The sequence below is a fragment of the Odocoileus virginianus genome, chromosome 9 (genome assembly GCF_023699985.2).
Source record: "Odocoileus virginianus isolate 20LAN1187 ecotype Illinois chromosome 9, Ovbor_1.2, whole genome shotgun sequence".
Classification (NCBI taxonomy): domain Eukaryota; kingdom Metazoa; phylum Chordata; class Mammalia; order Artiodactyla; family Cervidae; genus Odocoileus; species Odocoileus virginianus.
This window is the reverse complement of record NC_069682.1, coordinates 51,174,389-51,191,298: the sequence shown is the minus strand read 5'-3', so window position 1 is coordinate 51,191,298 and position 16,910 is coordinate 51,174,389. Positions and strand designations below refer to the sequence as shown.

The window sequence follows — 16,910 nt, the reverse complement described above, 5'->3', positions numbered from 1 at the left end:
AGGCACTAGAACCAGCCTGAAAACAGCCCCAAGCAGCCCACCAACTCTGGAGCCCCTCCCCGGCCTCACGCAAATGGTGACAAGCACGCGGAGGCCAAGAAGCAAGGCCCGAGGAAGGCTTTTTAAATAAAAACATCAAATCTCTTACTCACACTAGACCCTCCCAACAAGTAAAGCTGGAACATTTGCAAGAGGGTGTCTGTCCAGGGATGTTTCCTAGGGTCCACCTGGGCCCCCCCCCACCCACTCTCAGGTGACCATTATGAAGTCTGGAAAATATACTTTCTAAAGCTAAAGCCACAGCTGAGCCTGGCCCGCATTCCCCCAGTGCCCCCATGATGACCTGTCTTGAGCCCAGCTGGGCTGGCTGGATCTCAGAGGCCCCACCCATGGGGAGACACTGGGCTCTGCTCCCTGCCCATATTTCCTCCTCTCTCTGGATTTTCTTTCTGCACCCCGCACTCCCCTCACCCCTGCACCACACAGCCTAGAAGGACCCCACCACCACTGCCTGGCTCCCAAAAGCAGGACCAGCATGCCCTCTAGTGGTGGTTGTCTGTACAATACACACTCGCACAGGCACCAACGTGCACACAGTCCCAGGCATACACACACAAACACACCACATGTACATACATACACACAGACATGCATGTGCCTATACATGTACATGTATGTGCACACACTGATACACAAACATACACATGCATACCTACGGGTCCAGAAGCACAGGCATACACACAAGAATACAAGCTTGCACACGCATATACACCCATGCAAACACACACATGAAGTGTCCCTATGTCTCTGAGATGGTTTGGTTCTCCAGTGTTGTCTTAGGGCCGCAACCGATAATGGTCTCAAAGTAGAGGCAGTGATTCCACAATTAAAGAGATAATAAAGATTGGAGGGGTGACTTCTTGCTGCAGTCAGTCACATGACAGCAATGTCAAGGGGTGAACACTTTCCCTCCTCTGCTCTGGTTAAATCCCTCCCTTTGCTGTGGGGTCCCAGGAGCCAAGTTGGGGTGAGGTCCCTCCTCTCAGCCCTCCAGCCTGGATCTCCCTCCCTCCCACCAGGCAGTTGCACGGGCAGAGTCCCGATGCTGAGGCCATGGGATCGCAGGACAGCCTCTCCCAGCGGTGGTCTCACCATCTGCTTCAAGGAAGGCCAGCATGGGGATGGGGCTGTTTCGGGGGCCTTGGTCCTGCCAGTGGCCTGGGAAGGGCAAGCTGAGGCCTTGGTTCCTGGGGTGACCACACACTGTGTGCCGTCAAATGACAGCTGTGGAGGCCAGGGGTCCGAGACAAAGGCTGGGCCATGCTGGTTCCTTCTGGAGGGTCATGGAACACTGCCTGTGCATCTGCTGGCTTCCAGTCATGCTGCAGCCCTTGGCATCCTTGGCTTGTGGTCACTCCAACCTCTGCCCCGTCTCGTGTGCCCTCTGCCCTCATCTTCTCTTACTGGACACCTGTTGTTGCACTGGGCTGCCCTGACCCAGGGGGCCCAGGTCCATCTTGACCTTGACTTTATCTAAAAGGCTCATGATGGACTTGGGAGCACAACTCAACCAGTCACCAGGTTGTCCCATCATCTCTTTACTGTCCCCGAAGTATGACCTCTGCTGCCACCGAGAGCAGGGTGGGAGCAGAGGTGGGCGGCTGGGGCCCAGGAGCCAAGCGCCATCTGTCCCGCGCCAGCCGTGTGGCCCACATGTGACCCGTTTAGTGAGGAGTTGCCTGCACTGGACAGTGGGCTCCTGAGCCAGGTCTTGCGTGTCGTCTTCCCCACCACACCCGTGCAGAGCAGGGCCTGGGCAGGTCAGACGGGAGGCCCCACATCTCCTTCCTGATCCTCATCCCCCAGGAACCCAGGTGGCCAGAGCTTCCACGTCGGGTTGGCAGAGCCCTGGGGGTGCCCCGCAGTGGAACTCTGGACACCTTAGCCCTGCAAGATCGCCAGCTGTGAGGCGGTCTCCATTCAACACTGACCCCAGGAGCCCCCTCCCTGACTCTGCCTGCCGCGGTTTATGTTGTGCGAGGTCCAGAAACATCTCTGCAGCCAGGCCTGTGGAGGGGGTCAGCCCAAGGGGCGTCCCCAACGCCCACCCCCGTCCTGTGCCAGCTGCTCTAGGTCAGGCCTTTCTGATGTGTGCCCCCGGCCTGGCCACTGTCCTCAGCCCAGGCCAGTGTCTAGCACAGCTGGAATCAACTAGCAATCGACCAGTGCGTGCAGAGCCAAGCTGTGACGCAGACGGTCACAGCGGGTGCCAGGGAGGGTCCCCTCCGCCCAGTGACAGTGTGTACACGTGATCTAGACGCTGGAGGAAGAGCCCTGATCACAAAGTCCGGGGCTCTGGAGCCTGGCTCGTGGGGCAAGAACAGACAGAGGGCCGCCGTGCTGATGCTGAGAAGAAAACCAGGGTCTCAGGAGAGTGGGTGTCTGTCGGGGGGAGCAGGTGCACACTTGTATTTTATTCGAGGAGGGAAGGCTGATGGGCGCAAGCAGTGTCAGAGCAGGTAAAGCAGCCCTGCATCACCCCGGGGGGGGGAGGGGAATGTGCATTTGAGGAGCAGCAAGGAGGCCCCGTGGCCACAGCAAAGTGGACAAGGCAGGAGGGGAGAGAATGAGCCCGCCGAGGCCACCACCTGCTCCTGGGACCCGTGGCTCCTCCCCAGGGAGCAGAGGTGAGCCCCCAGCTCTGTGTTAACCAGACCCGCCAGGTGAGAGGGGAAGGGTCTTCTCGGCACCTGTATGTGTCTCTCGGCCTCCGTTTCTCTGCGTGATGAGAGGTGACAGGAGGCTGCTCTAGGCTCTGTCGGCCTGGGTCCCCCTCTTCCCCATACTTTATGGGCTGGGCCTAGATATTCACAGACGGACCTTTAGAAATAAACAATCATGTTTAGAATTAATTTCTATTTATGGCAGGTGATGCTGGTTTGCCATTTATAGCAGTGGCAGAAACTGCTTTTATTTTTTTTTTAACTTTTTATTTTGTATGGGGTATAGCCAATTAACCATGTGGTGATAGTCTGAGGTGCACAGCCAAGGGACTCAGCCATTCATACACATGTCAAACTCCCCTCCCATCCAGGCTGCCACGTAACACTGAGCAGAGTTCTCTGTGGTTATCCATTTTGAATACAGCAGTGTGTACATGTCCATCCCAAACTCCATAACTATCCCTTCCCCGCCACTCCTTCCCCAAGTTCGTTCTCTAAGTCTGTGAGTCTGAGAAACTGCTTTTAAATGTGTTTACTGTAGTATAAGAATGTGTTTGCTGTCAGGGACAACCCACAGACAGAACTGGAGGGGGCTCGGCGTTAGTCTGCACTGTGGGGGTAACCGGCATGTCTAGAGGGGTAGCCCCCACCACAACCACCCCAAGGCTACGATAATTGGGCCCCGAGTCTGCCCTCAGGCCAGCGGTGCCTGAGGGTGCCCTGGAGGGTCAGGGACAGAAGTGCTAGAGAAACATCACTTTATCACAGGATATTGAATCCAGCCCCCTGTGCTCTTCAGCAGGGTCTTATTGTTCATCTAGTTTTATGTAGTCCTTTGTATCTGCTAATCCCAACTCCCACTCCATCCTTCCCTCACCCCGTCCTTCCCCTTTGGTAACCGTAGGTTTGTTCTCTGTGAGTCTTTCATAAATTAAGTTCATTTGTATCATACTTTAGATTCCACAATATAAGTGCTATCATATATTTGTCTCTGACTTAACTTCATTTAGTATGATAATCTCTAGTTCCTCCCACGTTGCTGAAAATGACATTATTTCATTCTTTTTATGGCTGAGTAATATTCCACTGTTATGTATATACCACATCTTTATTCATCTGTTGATGGACACAGTGCCTTGGCTATTGTAAGTAATGCAGCTGTTAACATTGTGGTTATATGTGTCTTTTCAAATTAAGAGTTTTCTCTGGATATACACCTAGGAGTGGGATTGCTAGAAAATATGGTAAGTCTATTTTCAGCTTTTTAAGGAACCGCCATACTGTTCTCCATGGTGGCTGCACCAATTTACACTCCCACTACAAGTGGAAGAGGGTTCCCTTTTTCCACATCCTCTCCAGCATTTATTGCTTATAGATATTTTTGATGACGGCCATTCTGACCAGTGTGATGTAATAATTCATTGTGGTTTTGATTTGCATTTCTCTATTAGTAAGGGCTTCCCTGGTGATTCAGTTGGTAAAAAAATCCACCAGCAATGCAGGAGACCCAGGTTCGATCCCTTGGAGGAGGAAATGGCAACCCACTCCAGTATTCTTGCTTGGAGAATTCCATGGACAGAGGAACCTGGTGGGCTACAGGGGTTGCAAAGAGTCAGATGTGACTAAGCACCTTAGCATGCACAGTTATTAGTGAGGTTGAACATCTTTCCATATGCCTGTTGGCCATCTGTATATCTTCTTTGGAGACATGTATATTTAGGTCTTCTGCCCATTTTTTGATTGGGCTATTTGGTTTTTTGTTATTTATTTGTATGAACTGTTTGTATATTTCAGAAATTAAGCCCTTATCGAGTTACATCATTTGCAAATATTTTCTCCCAATCTGTAGGTTGTCTTCTCACTTTGTTTAAAGTTTCCTTTGGTGTGCAAAACTTGTGTTTATTTTTGTTTCTATTGCCTTAGGAGACTGACCTAAAAAAAAAAAAAAAACACTGCTATGTTTTATGTCAGAAGAGAACATAGGCAAAACATTCTCTAAGATTTTTATGGTGTTGTGTCTTATATTTTTTTGTGTATGGTGTGAGCGAGTGTTCTAACTTCATTTACATGTGGCTGTCCAGCTTTCCCAACACTACTTGCTGAAGAGACTCAAACATCTTCTGAAGGGGCCAGATAGCAAATGTTTTAGGCTTTGCAAGTAATGTAAGCTCATCACAGCCACTTAGCTCAGCTGTTGTGCAAAATCAAGCCACAGACAATGTGTAAATGAATGAACCTGGCCATGTGCCAATAAAACTTTATTTACAAAAAACAGGCAGTGGCAGACAGATTTGGCCCATAGGCCAGAGTTTACTGATCCTCAGAGGCCCCTCAGTGACTCGCAACTACCCACGAAGGTCTAGACACCTTACCAGGCACTGCTCTCTCGGGGTGCTGCACTGGCGGCTCCTGGCGAGGTCTGGCTGCAGGAGGGCTGGGGAACCCCTTCAGTGCCCAGAAACGCACTGCCCCCATCCAGCTTTATTTGCCTCCTAAAACCCACACCTGTATCCGAACACCAACCGCTCCTTCCAGGCAGCATGCAGACACAGTCTGCTGGTGTGCAGATAACAGGGTCAGGGGTTCAACTTCCCTTCTCCTCTTTGAATTTCTGACACTGAAGATGCTAAAGCAATGAGGTCCCTGCAGACACACATCTGGGGTCGCCTCTCTTTGCACACTTCCACCCTGATTTTACAGACCTCAGTGTCTTACAGTCCAAGCCCTCTTTTCCTTCCTTCTACTTTGATCCACACTTGTGAAAGCCAGGTGCTGGGATGAAGGCAAAGACCTTGCTACCCACTGTGAGTGAGGAAAATGTTCTTCTGCCAGGTCACCTGCCAAGCACCCAGCGCCCAATACCCTGGGCAGGAAGGGGACCCAGCAGCAGCTGAGTCCATCCAGGGAATATGTTTCTTTGATGAAAGATAAATAGCTAAACCCAAACTGCTGCTCTGTTCTTCCCTCTTGTCCCTTCTAGAAAGTCCAGCAGTACATGGTCATCATTCAGGCCACAGACATGGAAGGGAACCTGAACTATGGCCTCTCCAACACAGCCACCGCCATCATCACAGTGACGGACGTGAACGACAACCCACCGGAGTTCACCACCAGCACGGTGAGTGCATGTCCCTTCCTGAATCTGGAGGAGTTGGCCACTGGTGTTCAGGCTCCAGGGAGAGGCTGACACGTCGGCCACTTTGGGGTGTGCTCGGCGGGACAGGCTGCGGGATGCAGGGGGACATGCCAGGTCCCTCTGGCAGGACCCTCCACAGTCCACCATCAGCAGGAGGGCAGTGGGGGACACCATGTGTCCTGCCCCTTCAGGCACGGCATGCAGGCTGTGACCAGGCCACGAGCCAGGCTGCCCACCGACCTGAGTGCCCACAGGAATGGCCTAGTGGCACAGCCGTGGGATCACAAAGCCACCAGGAGTCACAGGCTCCCAACTCCTCTAGGTTCCCAGGGAGCTGTCCTTTGGTCCATTCGCCTGGGGTGGAGGTGCTGACAGGACAGAAACCTACACCCACCCTGCAAATGCCTGGCCAGAAATGTGGTGGGTGGTGGGAGCGTGGTCAGTGAGGGCTCCCGGGGCACCGAGCAGATGAGAGAGTAACTGCAACAAATGAAGACCTGGGGCACCAACCAGGCCGCAGAGCCCCTCTCCCCCAGCACCAGCCTGGGCCTCTAGTCAACCTGTGGTCCCCACCAACCCCGTGAGGCTCAGGACCCAGTTATGGGAGAGGAGGTTGAGGCTCAGAGAGGCTAAGCCACTTACCCAGAGCCACAGAGTCCACGAGGGGAGCAGCTGGGAGTGGGCCCCAGAAGCTGAGCTCTCAGGGGAAGGAGAGGAGAACCCCCGGCTCCCAGGAGGTGCGTCAGCTTGCTGTGGAGGCATCTCACAGGCCAGAGCCCCTCGCAATGAGCCCACATCAGCATCCCCTCATCCTGCTTCCCCACGGCCCCCACACCCTTCAATCCCAATCTCGCAGCCCTCCGTCCTGCATCCTAGAGTCCCAGGCTCTAGGTCCGGTTGGACCAAGGCGGGAAGAGGGCAGTCCCAGCTGTGAGGACACAGTGCCACCTGGTGGGCAGATGGCAGATCGCCCTGTGGGGTCAGGGTAGGATAGCTTCCGTTTTGTGGGCTCTCCAGGGCCAGGAGGCAACGTCCAGGGAGTCTGGACATGAGTGAGACATCCCCCCAGCCCATCCCCAAAGCAGCCCCCATCCTTCTGGGGTTTTTCTGTTCTCAGCATGGATCCTTGGAAACTTTCAGAACAAATTTTCATTGTGTCTCCCAACTTAATCATTCTCTTTTAACTTGAATTTTGGTTAGGTCATTCACACACACAGCACAACAACTTAAAGTTACAAAATGACTTACTTTGAGGAAGAGGCCCTGGTGTTTTAATTCTGTCCTTGTGTCCTTTCTAGTTTTCTGTTTATGATGTATCCTGAAGACATTTCCACATCCAGATTCCAAATGGCCTTGGAATTTTTTCAACATGTGTTTAGAAATAAAGTCAAGTTCACAGAAAGGTTGCAAGAATAGGAATGGGGAATAGAGGAGAAGGCAGGATGGTAGAGTAGAAGGCCTTGAGCCCATCTCCTACCACAAAACTCAAAATCACAACTGCTGAACAGTCATCAATAAAAAAAGACTGGGACTTGCCAAAAGAGATTTTCTACATCCAGGGGTATAAAGAAGAAACTACAACATGATAGGAGGAGAGCACTCTCACAATGTAAACAAATCCCATCTCAGGAAAGGTCAGTTAAACTAAAAATTGGTTCTTTGAGACTACTACAGGCAACCATATGGCAATAAATTAGACAACCTAGAAAAAAATGGACAAATTCTTAGAAAGGTACCATCTCCCAAAACTGAACCATGCAGAAATAGAAAATATGACCAGACCAATAACAAGTACTGAAGTTGAGTCTGTGATTTAAAAACTCCCAACAAACACGAGTCCAAGACCAGATGGCTTCACAGGTGAATTCCATCAAACATTTAGAAAAGAGTTAACACATATCTTTTTGAAACTATTCTGAAAAATTGCAGAGGAAGAAACAACTCATTCTATGAAGCTACCATCACCTTGATACCAAAATCAGGCAGATGCTTCAAAAGAGGAAAATTACAGTCCAATATCACTGATGAACATAGATGCAAAAATCCTCAACAAAACACTAGCAAACAGAATCCAACAACACATTAAAAGTATCAATCAATTTAAAAAAAGACTGGGACATCCCACCATAAGCAAGGAGAATTCATCCCAGGGATACAAGTATTTGTCAACATCTGCAAATCAATCAGTGTGAACCACCAAATTAACAAATTGAAGAATAAAAACCATATGATCATCTCAATAGATGCAGAAAAAACTTTTGATAAAATTCAACACTCATTTATGATAAAAAACTGTCCAGAAAGTGGGCATAGAGGGCACCTACCTCAACATAATAAAGGCCATGTATGACAAACCCACAGTTAACATCATACTCAGCTGTGAGAACGTAAAAGCATTTCTTCTAAGGTAAGAACAAGACAAGAATGTCCACTCTTGCTGCTTTTATTTGGCATAGTTTCGGGAGTCCTAACCAAGGCAATCATAGAAGAAAAATAAATAGAACTTATCCAAACTGGAAAAGAAGTAGTACTGTCACCGTTGGCAGATTACATGATCCTATACAGGAAAATCCTAAAGATGCTACCAGAGCTATCAATGAATTTGGTAAAGTTGTAGTATACAAAATTAATGTGTAGAAATCTGTTGCATTTCTACAGATTTATAATGAAAGATCAGAAGGGAAATTAAGAGAACAATCCCACTTAACATCACAACAAAAAGAATAAAATACATAGGAATAAACCTACCTACAGAGACAAAAAACCTGTACTCAGAAAATATGAGACACTGATGAAAGGAATTAAAGACAACACAAACAGATGGAGAAATACACTAAGTGGATTGGAAGAATCAATATTGTCAAAATGACTCTACTACCCAAGACAACCTACAGATCCAATGCAATCTTGATCAAATTACCAATGGCATTCTTCACAGAACTGGAACAAAAAATTTCACAATTTGTATGGAAACACAAAAGACCCCAAACAGCCAAAGAAATCATGAGAAAGAAAAACGGAGCAGGAGGAATCAGGCTCCCTGACTTCACACTATACTAAAAGCTGCAGTCATCAAGACACTATGATACTGGCACGAAAATAAAAATATAGACCATTGGAACAAGATAGAAGGTTTAGAAGTAAACCCACACACACCTATGGTCACCTAATCTATGACAAAGGAGGCAAGAATATATAATGGAGAAAAGACAGTCTCTTCAGTAAGTGGTGCTGGGAAAACTGGACAGCTATGTGTAAAAGAATGAAATTAGAACATTCTCTAATATACAAAAACTCAAAATGGATTAAAGACTTAAATATAAGACCAGATACTATAAACTTCTAGAGGAAAATATAGGGAGGATGCTCTTTGACATAAATCACAGCAATATATCTTTAGATCCATCTTCCAGAGTACTGAAAAAAAAAAAAAAAAACAAATAGGGACTTCCTGGTGGTCCAGTGGCTAAGACTCCTCACTCCCAATGCAGGGGGCCAGGTTCAATCCCTGGTTAGGGAACTAGATCCCACATGCCTCAACTAAGACCCAGAGCAGCCAAATAAATAAATATTTAAAATAAATTTTAAAAAAACAAATAGGACCTAATAAAACTTTAGAGTTTTTACACAGCAGAGCAAACCGTAAATAAAAGGACAACCTACGGAATGGGAGGAAATACTTGCAAATGAAGCAACTGATGAGGACTTAATCTCCAAAATACTCAAACAGCTCGTGCGGCTCAATATAAAAAAACCACCCAATCAAAAAAATGGGCAGAAATAAAAATTTTTTTAAAAAGGGCAGAAAACCTAAGTAGACATTTTTCCAGATAAGATATAGAAATAGCCAAAAGGCACATGAAAAGATGGTCAACAATGCTAGTTAGTAGAGAAATGGAGATCAAAACTGCAGAGATACCACCTCCCACCAGTAAGAATGGCCATCATTTAAAAGTCTACAAACAACAAACGCTGCAGAGGCGGTAGTGAAAACGGAGCCCTCCTACACTGTTGGTGGGAATGCAGACTGGTGCGGCCACTATGGAGAACAGTACGGCGGTTCCTTAAAAAACTGAATACAGATCTAGATATTATCCAGCAGTCCCACTCCTGGGCATATATAATCCAGAGAAAACCATAATTTGAGAAGATGCACACACCCCAGTGTTCACTGCAGCACTATTTACAACAGACAGGACATGGGAGTAATTTAAGTGTCCACTGAGACAGGAATGGATAAAGGTGTGGGACATAATGGAATATTACTCAGCCATAAAAAAGAATGAAATAATACCATGTACAGCAACAGGGACGGATGATGATCACAGTAAATAAAGTCAGACAGAGAAAGACAAATACAGTATAATATCACTTATTTGTCAAATCTAAAAAATGATACAGTGAATTTCTTTACAAAACTAAACAGACTCAGGGACTTGGAAAACAAGCTTATGGTTATCAAAAGGGAAGTGGGGAGAGGAGTAAATTAGGAGTTTTGGATTAACATATATACACTACTATATATAAAATAGATAATCCACGAGGACCTATGTATAGCACAGGGAACTCAGCATTTTTAACCTATATGGCGAAAGAATCTGAAAAAGAATATACATATCTATACATACAACTGAATCACTTTGCTGCACATCTGAAACTAACAGACACTGTAAATCAACTAGACTTCAGTTAAAAACAACAGCCACTCATGTGACCCCATCAGCACCATCCTCCATACCTGCCGCTCCCTGTAGACATACCCACAGAATTCCTCTGAATGGCTAGATGATCAGCCATACGTTGTAAAGCCTCATGTTCAAACACCTCTTCCTAAGAGGAGGGTTTTCTGTCAGGGAAATGGCTGAGACCCTTTTCCCACCAGAGACACCTGAGGCTCAGAGAGTTACTTTCGGGCCACCCGAGGTCTCCTGCTCCCCTGGCCACCTGCTCACCACACCCCTGTCCTCTGAGACCCTCCCAGCTCCCAGGTCCTCTGCACCTGCCAGCCCTCCCCCACCGCGGCTTCTGCAGCTCCAGAGGGGGCCTCGAGGCGGCCCCTACACCCAAGCTCCTGCAGGGCGGGTCCACGGGGGACCACTTCCGTCCACTGTCTCGAGCCCTGGTCTGGCTTTGACAGCCTGGTGTCCTGTGGCTCTTCGTGCTTCTAATCTTAACCTCATCTGCCCTTCTGCACACCAGCCACACTGCAAACACGCTGAGCCCCCAGAAATGCTGGATCCTGGGTGACCCACAAGGAGGCAAAAGGGAGGGGGACAGGAGGAGGAGGAGGACACCGTCCTGACTCCTTATGTGCACTGGGGCATCTGCACAAGGGCAGGGGGATGACCAGCAAGATACTCCCAGGTCCACACCCACCTCTGAAGAGTGGGAAGCCCAGGAATTACACTGAGACCCCAGCCAGGGTGTGCATACGACCAAGGAGGCACCGTGGAACATGTTCCTGGGGCCCCGTGGCAAGCAGGACCCCAGGACACGGTCTGCTGGGCTCAGTGGGGGCTGGCCACACCCCCACACACAGCTGGGCTATTTTTGTCGAGTTTAATCAAGAACAATCAGCAGAAGCTGAAGAGATGGGAGGGTGGATTTGCATGAGCCGATTCCTATTCTTAAACGTTAATTAAAAGTCATTTTCCCTTTGCCTGCTCTGGGCCTGCACTACGCTTGCTGCCCTTGCATGGCTTTCCTTCTGTCAGAAGGCCACTGACCTCAGCACCCCCTGGGGGGCAGGGCTGAGCCCCCAGAACACAGCCCCACAGCAGGCCCCGTCCTAGACCAAAGCCCCAAGACCCAGCCCCCTCACCACCCACACACAAGCCCACAGGAGGGTCTCCTGGAGTCAGGAAACCCCTTCTGCCCCCAGAGTCCCTGTTGTGTGACCTTGGGCTGATGGCCAGACCTCTCTGAACACAGGAATGCCTTCCCCTCTTTACACCTGAGTGTTACACAGCTCAGGGTGAAGCCGGGAGCATCCATTGAACTACAGGGAAGTTTGTTCTCTGCCCTAAAAATGCCACTGGGTGGTACCTGCCTTCCATCACAAGGGGCCTGACTTGGCAGTTGAGTAGACAGGTTTCCAGCTCTTCCTTCAGCAGGGGAGAGGTCAGGATGGAGGTGCCAGAACATTCATTCCAAGTCCAGTTTCCTCATCTGTTAAAAAAATAAAGGAGGATGGTAAAGGAGGTGATCAGAGAAATTCTTATATGTTGATACAATCAATACAACAGAACCACTTGAAACAAACATGAAGTGATGTATAATATTCTAATATGGAAAATCCTCCAAATAGATTAATCACTGAAAAGCCAGTGGACAGGAGAGGTGACGAGCACAACGATCCTTTTCTTGTAAATAAACTATATTATGTAAATATCAAAAGAGGAGGCCGGGAGTCCTGCAGGTACATAGTTGTAGACTGTGGTAGGTTCGTTTTCACTGTGTATTTGACTAGATGACCCCATCCAAGACAAGCGTGAATAAAATTAGGTTAAATATTTTTTAAAACAGGGACTTCCCTGGCCGTCCAGTGGCTAAGATTCCCTACTCCCAGTGCAGGGGGCCTGTTTCAGTCCCTGGTCAGGGAACTAGACCCCACATGCCACAACTTCAAAGATCCCACATGACACAAAAGGTCACACGTGCCACAGCTAAGACCTGGTAGAGCCAAAAAATACGTATCTTTAAGATGGAGGGTGAGCTTCTGGCGGTTCCCATCCCAGGCTTCCCTGAAGATGGAAGAGAGGACAAGCCCCAGTACCCTCCTTTCTGGAAAGGGGGTGACCAAGCCCACCTGTGAACCACAAAGCCAGGCAGGGGCTTCAAGGTGTCTTGTGGCTGAGGGTCGGGTCCTCCCCTGAGCCAGTGTCACGGGGGCACGTCCCCATGTTACTCACGAGCTCCTACCACATCACCTCGAGGAGGGGCGAGGCTGCAGCGTCCCACCCGGTCCCGGGCCCCGGGCTCCTCCCAGGGGTGGAGGAGGATGAACATCAGCCCCCAGGTCTCACCCCGTTATTATGAGCCACGGCTCCCACCTGTCGGCTCCCGATTCCAAACTCGGCAGCCAACAGAAATCACTGCAGTTTCACTGGACAGGAAACTAAACTTCAAAGATTAAAATCACTGGGACATTGTGCTGCCCCCACCTCCAACCCCTTGCACCAGCCACCCCAAGCTCCATCCCCCTCAGCCCGTATCCCTGAGCTGGGACTTCCCTCCCTGTGGAGCCCCCAGGGCCTCACGTGTAGAAAAATGGAGAGAGGAGCCCAGAAGTGCAGGGTGGATAGGAGAGAAGAGGAGGAGACTGGAAACCCCAACTTCAAATAACAAACTGAAAAAATATACATTAAAACTATTGGGATGTCACTTCCCAACAGAAGCCAACTCAGCCCCTCAGGCCCCAAGGCTGGTGGGGCTCAACCACATCCTGGCAGGACAGGGCTGCCAGGGCAGATCCCCAGGCAGGGGCCAGGTCGGGGCAGCCCCTTGCTGTTCACACCCTCGGCCATACCAGGCTCCCGGGCCCTGGGAGAAGGTGGCAGGAGGGGCAGGTCCTCAGACCTGAGCCGAGATGGGACCAGTCATGGCTTGAATAGGGGGCACATAGCAACATCTCGGGGGCTTGGCGTCCCCCAGGGTGTGGGGGGCAGGCACTGTCATCTCCATCTGCTCGGCCCAGCTGAGGGGTCGCTGGGCTTCCCTGTTCTCCCCCCCAACTCTTCTGCTACCGTGACCCTCCCTTGGGAGGAGTTAGGATTGAACAGGAAATCCACCTGCCCCTGGGGTGGGTAGGTGTGAGTTCTGGATTACCGATCAGCAAGGCAAGAAATCCCATTCCAACGCTCCTTAAATCCCTCCTTTCCCAAATATCTGCCTTAGTATCCCATGGGGCATGGGGGAGGCTTTCCCTGTGCCTGAAAACCCCAGAAATTAAATTAAAAACTCAAGATAGCTAGGGGAAGGCTGACAAGAAAATCCTAAACCAGACTTACCAGCTTAAGGCCCTTCTTTGCAAACCTTTATTAAACCTGCATGAAATTAAAATACCCTTTTCCAATAAACTTCACCCAGAAGTCGGTAACCGTGGTTAGGGCTGCGCTGCTGTGAACACAAGGAAGCCCTGGCTATTTGTCCAGGTTTGTGCCCAGCTTTTGTGGCCCGAAAGCACACTGCGCAGTCATAGGTCAGTCATGTGACTTGCAGGTCCCGTGTTAAAGTAAGGATGCAGGGTCCTCGTTCACAAGGAAGAATTTCCAGACTGATGCAGAGCATAAACCCAGCTCAGGGCTCTTCTGAGCTGGGCCATGTCTGCACAGCAGTGATTCTCACTGGTGAGAGGTGCTCAGCTTTCTATCAGCACCTCAGCACCAGCACCAAAGAGCCATGCACACTCACCGCACTTTGCCTGCCCATAACCACTGCTGCCCTGTGAACCACACTCGCTGACGGGGATGGCTCAAAGCCCTCACCGAGCTGCGATAGGAAAAAATGGGCCAAGGCTCCGTGTCTGGTCACCTGCCCAGCCGCAGCTGCTGACCACAGGCCCCAGGGCCCATCAGGGACCCAGAGGCGATTCGGTTCAGGAAGCCCTTTGCAGCTGCCACCCACTCCTGTTCATTTCCCGTCCCACGAGCACATTTTACTCTCTCGTAAGCCCCAGGTACTAGCATTGGTCCCCCGCTGCACGGACCAGGGCAGCGTGAAGGGGACTTAGGGGAGCAACCTGGCATTCGGGTGTCACAGGTGGGGCTCGGTATGCAGACAAGCCTGGGCCTCTCTGGACGCCCCTGGGTTGGCACAGACACGGGATGGGCCGAACCCTGGGGATCACCGTGTGGAAGCAGCTGGAGGCAGAAGGCAGCCCCCAGGGTGGGCGGGGGTCTCCTTGATCTCACCAGGCTTCCATGTGGGTTCCTCACACTGTCTTTTCTGATACCCTACAGTATGCAGGGGAAGTCCCAGAAAACCGGGTGGAGATGGTGGTGGCGAACCTCACGGTGATGGACCGAGATCAGCCGCACTCTCCAAACTGGAACGCCGTCTACCGCATCATCAGTGGGGACCCCTCGGGCCACTTCAGCGTCCGCACGGACCCCACCACCAACGAGGGCATGGTCACTGTGGTTAAGGTGGGTGCTCCCTCATTTCCCGCCCCAAGACAGACGTAACGGAAACGACGTCCAGGTTCAGTGCCTACACTCCCAAAAGCCAGGGTCAAAGGCAGTCTCACAAGGACCAGTCACATGACCCCCAGGACGCTGCCAGTGTGACCTGCCATCCCCCGCCCCACCAAGAGAGAACTCTCCCATCTTCTCCCCACACCCGGCCCAAAGCTCCCAAAGCTCGAAAGCTGAGAATCCCCCTCTCCTGCTTCCCCTCAGGAGGTGACAAGCCTTGTCGGGGGCAGTGAGCAAACTGTGACCCAGGTGCCTGGAGGAGGGAACACCAGTGAGCAGGCCAGCTCAGGGGTCGCAGTCCCTCCAGCCCCTCCTCCCCCTGCAGCTCCCAGAGCAAGGCTTCCCCTGGAGCCTCCTGACCGTGGGGACAGTGCGGCTCCCGGGTTCCCCACAGGCTCTAGTGCCCCCGGCCCAAGAGCCTGCACCCCGCACTGAGCTACTCCCTCTCGGGGCATAGACCCTGGGCTTTGAGCAAGGGGTCGTGTCCATGTCGGGGGAGGCAGCCAAACAGAGACCAGGTGAGTGTGTCAGACTCCGACTGAAGAGTGGGTACAAATCACCTATTGATTTCCCCATTACAGTTGATCATTTGCCCCGTTACAATTGGTCATATTCCCTGTTACAATTGATCATATTCCCCATGACAAATATGCTTTCCTTTCCCTCCTGTGGACCTTACTGGCCATGACCGTCCTCTGGAAGGTGTCCTCGTTCATGGTGACACAGTTTTAACGCAAATGCAGCATTATCCCACGTCCTCCAGGGACACGACCTGACACACACGGGAGAAAGATCACTTCCTCCAGTGACTTGTTCGCAGATGAAACCACTGTAATCCTATGAAACAGTGTATTCAAGCGAAGTGGCCCCCATTTTACTCTCAGGGGGGCCCTGGGGGAGGGGCTGGAGACCTGGCAGCCGCACAGGTCTTGGCGGGGCTGGGGGGCCTCAGCCATGAAGGGGTAAGTGCCATGGAGGGATGGGGTGCCTCACTGGGGGCTCTGGGGGGGTCTGTGAGACACCCCTTTTATCGGCAGATGAGACCACGCCTGCGGAGGAAAAGAGTCCCTTCAGGGTCATCAGGGGTGGTGAGGGGACAGTGGGGAGGAGATGAGGGTGTCGGCCCCAGGACCCCGATCTCTGCCGCCGCCTCCAGGCCCTCCCGTGGGCAGGCATCCTCAGCCCCCTTTCCACGCCCACCCAGTTAGATTACTTCTTAAACTCCTTCCTGTACTCCATAGCTTATTTAGTAACAGAGGCTGAAAAGGCATGAGTTTGATGTACCAGGCGTTATGACTAAACGCTTACAGAGACTGCGGTGGGAGTCCAGACAGGGCGGGGGCACCTCAGCTGGGCAAGCAGGTCCACCCACAGGTCTCACAGGACCACTGGCCCCACGAGGCCATCAAGTCCCCTTTAGCAGAGATGTGTCACAGTACTTATCACAGACGTTTCCAAGGGCACCTAGCCGTGAGAGACAGGAGTGCCGCGCCTGGCACTGCAATTCCCTGGTTGCTAGCGTTGCTCTATCCATGCTTCCAGACCTCAGGATGCCATCCTCTGCTCTCCTAACCATGTACCACTACAGCCCCTGGCACAGCCAGCCACACCTCTGCAGTCTCCAGGATGTGTCCACACCTAACTTCTCTCCATTTTCCTAAAGCCATCTCTTTGCTGTGCCATTTTTCGAGTCTGGATCCCAAAAGGGTCCCAACACTGTGTTTGGTTGCACCATCTCTTGAATTTCTCAACACTGAGACCATCCCCCACCCCAGTGCCGACCTGTCACAAACTCAGGGTCCGTGGTGCCAGCCCTGTCGATGGCTTCCTCGTGGTACATCTGGTCCCTCATTTTAG

General features: G+C 50.9%; 1 protein-coding gene across 3 annotated transcripts in view; it reads left to right on the top strand.

Moving 5' to 3' along the window:
• The window catches only part of CDH4 (cadherin 4), a 475,802-nt gene that overhangs the window by 448,568 nt on the left and 10,324 nt on the right, over positions 1-16,910 (top strand). For all 3 annotated transcript variants that reach the window (XM_070472446.1, XM_020901128.2, XM_070472447.1), the window contains 2 exons: positions 5,704-5,841; positions 14,820-15,005. In XM_070472446.1, the coding sequence (XP_070328547.1) occupies positions 5,704-5,841; positions 14,820-15,005 (324 nt within the window). The remainder of the gene's footprint in view (positions 1-5,703; positions 5,842-14,819; positions 15,006-16,910) is intronic.